Below are 6,512 nucleotides of genomic sequence, written 5' to 3'. Positions count from 1 at the left end.
GCCGCAGAGGGACCCCAAAAAAACTGATTCTGGGCCACTCTGTGCAAAATAAGCTGCACAGTGGAGGTAAGCATAACATGTTTGTTATTTAAAAAAAATAATAATAATTCTTTACAACCCCTTTAAAGTAGGTGCCTGTAGAAAGCTGAAGGTGAGTGCACCCCCCTGACATAGGAGTGTCTAGGAACCATCAAATACCAGGAAGTGCACTCTTGTTTCAGGAGGATTAGGAAACATGTTCCTTATAACATAGTTCAGATCCAATTTTAGGGCAAATTTTAACTTCAAAGTATATTATTTTAGAATTATTTTACTAACATTATTGCAATAATCTGCAAAATCCCCAAACTCTTCTTGCTCAGTAATCATTAAAATGGCAAAGGATATGTTCCCTCCAGTGTGCAAATAATAATTAATAATTATCCAATACATACACTATATAAAAGCTAAGGCACACAGTAATCTAACCCACTGAACATGTTTCTATTGTAGTCTGTGTGAATTTTGTAATTATGTTACAGCTTATATGACTTTATATTTCACAAAATCTGATGTAGGTCAAATCCTTAAAAAGGAGCTAAGAAAATGTATTTTTCTGAATTACTTTTTAATTAATATATAATACATATCCAGTATTTTCTTGTTAATGAGCAAGAATTAAAACATTTTTTTTATTATCGATGGGTCTTGTTTATGAAAAGTGAGGCTGAGGAAAAATGGGAATGTTGCCTTTTGGCATCAGCCATGCTTAACTTTTTATTCATAAACCTCAACTGAGAAAAAAAAGGTGTTTGGCTGCTATAGGGAAACAATTCAGTTTTATATTTATTTTTGAGTTTCCCACAAGATCGAATTCCAGATAATGCATTGCCAATATTTTTAAATACACAGCCTAAGGTAGCTGAGAACCAACACCTGTTCGTTACCTGAGAATTATAAGTTGTAAGAAATCAGTTCCCAAACAGAAAATAAAAATGTGGTTATCATATTGGTAACAAAACCTTCTCTGCATTACCACACTCATAATGATTAAATCACATTGGTTTAACCAAGCCTATATAAAGGCTCCCTTTTCCAGAAATCGTATATCTTCCTTGTGGCATTGAGGCATTTTGGCTTCAAGAAGTCTTCACAGGTGTTGAAATAAAATTACAGACATCCTCTGCAATAGGGAAATAATTTTTGTTAGATAGTTTCAAAGATTCCTAAAAAGGTGTAAATCGCTGGTCATATTATATTACAACACCGAGGCTTATAATGTGATTATAATGAAAGGAAACTTTCCCTTTTAGCTGTCAGTTTGGTTAAAGACATAGTATGGCCTTTATCAGTTTCATAAAATAAGAAGCAGCTAAAGCTCTTGAAAAGATGTTTAAATCTTTGCAATGTGTATAATTTATTTAGTCTTAAAATTGGAAAGAACAAAGGAGACAGATCATAGTACAAGCAGGTGCCGCCAGCGCTGCCTAAATACACATGGCAGATCTTTTGTACATATAGGCACTTGTTTATGATATCTCACTTTTCCCTTTTCTTTCATATTGAAAACTTATGGCAGGGCCCTCTCACTTTTTTTCTTTCAATGTTCAAACAACATATACCGTTAATCCTTCTGTAGGTTGTAAAATGCGAAATAATATGGTGGCACTATAAAGTCTAAAAAGTGTCATAGTAAGATTAAAAATTAAACATACAGTGGATATAAAAAGTCTACACACCCCTGTTAAAATGTCAGGTTTCTGTCATGTAAAAAAATGAGACAAAGATAAATAATTTCAGAACTTTTTCCACCTTTAATGTGACCTATAAACTGTACAACTCAATTGAAAAACAAACTGAAATCTTTTAGGTGGAGGGAAATAAAAATAAACTAATATTTTTGCATAAGTGTACACACCCTTAAATGAATATTTTGTTGAAGCACCTTTTGATTTTATTACAGCACTCAGTCTTTTTGGGTATGAGTCTATCAGCATGGCACATCTTGACTTGGCAATATTTGTTCACTCTTCTTTGCAAAAACACTCCAAATCTGTCAGATTGCGAGGGCATCTCCTGTGCACAGCCCTCTTCAGATCACCCCACAGATTTTCATTCGGATTCAGGTCTGGGCTCTGGCTGGGCCATTATAAAACTTTAATCTTCTTCTGGTGAAGCCATTCCTTTGTTGAGTTGAATGCATGCTTTGGGTCGTTGTCATGCTGAAAGATGAAGTTCCTCTTCATGTTCAGCTTTCTAGCAGAAGGTTTTGTGCCAATGTTGACTGATATTTGGAACTGTTCATAATTCCTTCTACCTTGACTAAGGCCGCTGTTCCAACTGAAGAAAAACAGCCCCAAAGCATGTTGCTTCCACCACCATGCTTCACTGTGGGTATGGTGTTCTGTCGGTGATGTGCAGTGATGTTTTTGTGCCAAACATATCTTTTGGAATAATAACCAACAAGTTCAACCTTGGTTTCATCAGACCATAACACATTTTCTCACATGCTTTTGGGAGACTTCAGATGTGTTTTTGTAAAATTTAGCTGGGCTTGGAGGTTTTTCTTCGTAAGAAAAGGCTTCCGTCTTGCCACTCTAAATCCATAGTGCAGACATATGAAGAATATGGGAGATTGTTTTCGCATGTACCACACAGTCAGTACTTGCCAGATATTTCTGCATCTCCTTTATTGTTGCTGTAGGCCTCTTGGCAGCTTCCCTGACCAGTTTTCTTCTCGTCTTTTTATCAATTTTGGAGTGACGTCCAGTTCTTGGCAATGTTACTGTTGTGCCATATTTTCTCCATTTGATGATGACTGTCTTGACTGTATTCCATAGTATATCATAATACCTTGGAAATACTTTTGTACCCTTTACCTGAGTGATACCTTTTAACAATGAGATCCCTCTGATGCTTTGGAAACTGTCTGCGGACTATGGCTTTTGCTGTAGGATGCGACTTAGAAAATGTCAGGATAGACCTACTAGAACTTTATTTGGGGTTAATCAGAGGGATTTTAAATGATGGCAGGTGTGTTCTGAAATGTCCTTAATTCTGAACACAGCTACATCCCCAGTTATAACTGGGTGTGCACACTTATGCAACCACGTTATTTTTTTATTTTTACTCCCTCCCCCCCCAAAAAAGATTTCAGTTCATTTTTCAATTGAGTTGTACAGTTTATAGCTCACATTAAAGGTGGAAAAAGTTCTGAAATGATTTATCTTTGTCTCATTTTTTTACATCACAGAAACCTGACATTTTAGCAGGGGTTTGTAGACTTTTTATATCCACTGTATTTTATCTGAATTTTAAAAAAGTATACTTGTCTCCAAGAAATGCTCCAGCTGTTCCCTTTCTTAGTTTCTCTTTTTTTAAAAGATGCAGGAAAAGAATAGATGTTTATTTGGGTAGAGATAGAGATACATTAAATCTCTGCCTATGAAATGTAAAAATTCATTGAGAATGACATTTAAGGATTTTCTCATATCATTCTAGAACCAGGGATTCTTAATATGATTCATAATCTGATAATTATACCTGAACATCTACGGTATGGAGACAGACAACAAGACCACATTGACAGAATTTGTTCTGCTAAGTTTCTCCACTTATCACCAGATTGAAGTCATACTATTTAATGTGATACTTTTAATGTACATTATATGTATCTCTGGCAATCTTGCAATTATTATCTTGGTTAAAATGGAGCCATCTCTTCACACTCCTATGTATTTCTTTATAAGTATCTTCTCTGCTCTAGAAATGATGTTCATATCAGTTACAATTCCAAAATTGCTATCCAGCCTAATTTCGAGCAAAAGATGTATCTCCTTTGTTAATTGTTTTACACAATTATATTTTTTCAATGCCTTTGGAGTTACAGAATGTTATCTACTTGCAGTAATGGCCTTTGATCGAGATCTAGCAATCAATAATCCTCTGCGATATGGATCATTTATGACTCCTAAAATTTGTGTACGGCTGTCTATTCTTCCATGGGTCAGTGGCTTCACTATTGGTTTAATTCCAATAATCTTTACCTCCAATTTGGAATTTTGCAGATCAAACAAAGTCAATCACTTCTTTTGTGACCTGTCTGCTTTGCAGAGCTTGTCATGTTCTAATACGTTCCATAGCAATGTAGTCACCAGCATAATCACTGTATTCGCTGGGCTAATTCCATTTTCTTCTATCATACTAATTTATATTCATATTATATTCACTATCTCAAAGATCAAGTGCATTGAGGGAAAGAAAAAAGCCTTTTCCACATGCTCATCCCATCTTATTGTGACCAGTTTGTTCTACGGAACGGTGATAATTATGTATATCCGACCACGATTTACTGAATATGATAAATTTATAGCTCTCATATACACAGTCATCATACCATTCTTGAATCCTTTTATTTATACACTAAGAAATAAAGATGTGAAAGTAGCTTTATTGAAACCAAAATTTTGAGATGTATTTAAGAAGCCATGCATGGAAGCATGACTATATAATGACATTAGAAAGGACATCATTTATGAACCTATCATGACGCTCCAGGCCCAAGCATTGATAATCAATGTAAACATGGGTGGATTTTTATTTTACTAGGAATTATGATATTTAGCATTATTAGACTGGAAAAATAGAAACATCAAGGCAAATTCTATAGTTTTTCATTTTTATTTTCGACAATATTTGCCCAAAAAAATGATTACTCTAATGGTCAGTACGCACAATAAGAAAATCAAATGCAAATTTCTGTATGGGGAATGATTATCTGTTCATTAATATAGTGCTTTCATCAGTTTAGATGAAAAAAAAAAAAGTGCAAACTAGAAATATGTCTTTACAACTGAACACTATGTCTGATTTTTATGTACAGTAATCTCAAAAAAGTATTTAATAGAAAAAAAATGTGTACGATCACTACATCACTTCCTCTGCTACTACATAGCTATGTTTGCCTTTGTCATTCAAGAATTTTTATACAAGTTAACCACTTCAGTCCCGGAAAAATGTACCCCCTTCCTGACCAAAGCACTTTTTGCGATTCGGCACTGCGTCACTTTAACTGAAAATTGCGCGGTCCTGCACCGTGGTTCCCAAACAAAATTGATGTCCTTTTTTTCCACAAATAGAGCGTTTTGGTGGTATTTGATCACCCCTCTGGTTTTAATTTTTTGCGATATAAACAAAAAAATAAATATATAAATAAATAAATATCCCCAAAAATATATAAAAAATGTTTTTATCTCAGTTTAGGCTGATACGTATTCTTCTACATATTTTTGATTAAAAAAATTGTAATAAGCGTTTGGTTTGCAAAAAAGTTATAGCATTTACAAAATATTGGATAGTTTTATGGCATTTTTATGAATTTTATTTTATTTTACTAGTAGTGGCAGTGATCAGCGATTTTTATTGTGATTTTTATTGTGACTGCGACATTATGGCGGACACATTGGACACTTTTGACACATTTTTGGGACCATTGTCATTTATACAGCAATCAGTGCTATACAAGTGTTTGGCAGTGAAGGGGTTAACCACTAGGGGCAGTTAGGGGGTTAGGTGTGTCCTGGGGAGTGTTTCTAACTGTGGGGGGTGTGGCTATGTGTGACATGTCACTGATCTCTGCTCCAGGTCACAGGGAGCAGAGATCAGTGACACTGTCACTAGGCAGAACGAGGAGATGCTTGGTTACATTAGCATCTCCCCGTTCTTCCACTCCATGAGACAATCGTGGGTATCTCCACAGGCTGCCTCTTAAAGGGCCATGTACAGGTACATTCGTTTGCCTGTACGAGCCCTTCTGCCTATGTATATTGGCGTGAGGTGGTCGGCAAGCGGTTAATATCATTCTGGGTTACATCATGATATGCACCTTCATGGAAAATTAACAAATCATTCCTCCAATTTTCTCAGTGTGTACTAGGCTTCCCAATTCAAATACAGGATGAAGGTACTCTATTCTAAATACAGTATCTCACAAAAGTGAGTAAATATTTTATTATATCTTTTTATGTGACAACACTATAGAAATTACACTTTGCTACAATGTCAAGTAGTGAGTGTACAGATTGTATAACAGTGTACATTTGCTATCCCCTCAAAATAACTCCCTATCCCCTCAAATAAACCTTTGTATGGTATTTTGCTTTATTTGATGTTTAAGCTTAACACTCTAGAGCTAGAGAGATAATAGAGATAATAATGAAGCTTTGCTGGTGATACAGATGGAGTTATTGCAAACAAATTTTCAAAGGCTTTTCTTTTCCTAGTGATATCAAGAATAATATTATAATTATTATTTTTTTGGTGCAAGTTACCACACCACCATTATCCTGTATTTTTTAAGAACAAAGATACAACTATGTTGGTGTCCCTTGTTAATTTTACATTATATTTTTTTTTTAAATGCCTTTTTTAAATGCCTACTCCCAAACTGTCATTTGAAGTAAAATACATAGCCAAGTATTATTCTCCAAATTTTTTTATTATGCATTAAAAAAAAAGAAAACAAATACAGTTAG

At 34.7% G+C, this 6,512-nt stretch overlaps 1 protein-coding gene across 3 annotated transcripts; it reads left to right on the top strand.

The window, feature by feature from the left end:
* Positions 1-456: 456 nt before the first annotated feature.
* Positions 457-4,778, top strand: LOC143943365 (olfactory receptor 6B9-like). 3 transcript variants are annotated; one of them, XM_077465093.1, is made up of 2 exons: positions 457-587; positions 3,481-4,778. In XM_077465093.1, exon 2 carries the CDS (start codon positions 3,538-3,540, stop codon positions 4,447-4,449), a length of 912 nt encoding a protein of 303 aa, XP_077321219.1. In that variant the 5' UTR covers positions 457-587; positions 3,481-3,537; the 3' UTR covers positions 4,450-4,778. The 3 variants fall into 3 exon arrangements, with proteins under 3 accessions (XP_077321219.1, XP_077321221.1, XP_077321220.1); XM_077465095.1 differs by having other exon boundaries at positions 463-553; XM_077465094.1 differs by having other exon boundaries at positions 463-897.
* The last annotated feature ends 1,734 nt before the right edge of the window (positions 4,779-6,512 follow it).

The sequence above is a fragment of the Lithobates pipiens genome, unplaced genomic scaffold (genome assembly GCF_037356315.1).
Source record: "Lithobates pipiens isolate NorthernLeopardFrog02 unplaced genomic scaffold, aLitPip1_a1.2 Scaffold_30, whole genome shotgun sequence".
Taxonomy (NCBI): Eukaryota; Metazoa; Chordata; class Amphibia; order Anura; family Ranidae; genus Lithobates; species Lithobates pipiens.
The sequence above is the reverse complement of the archived record's forward strand: the minus strand, read 5'-3'. Positions and strand labels throughout refer to the sequence as shown.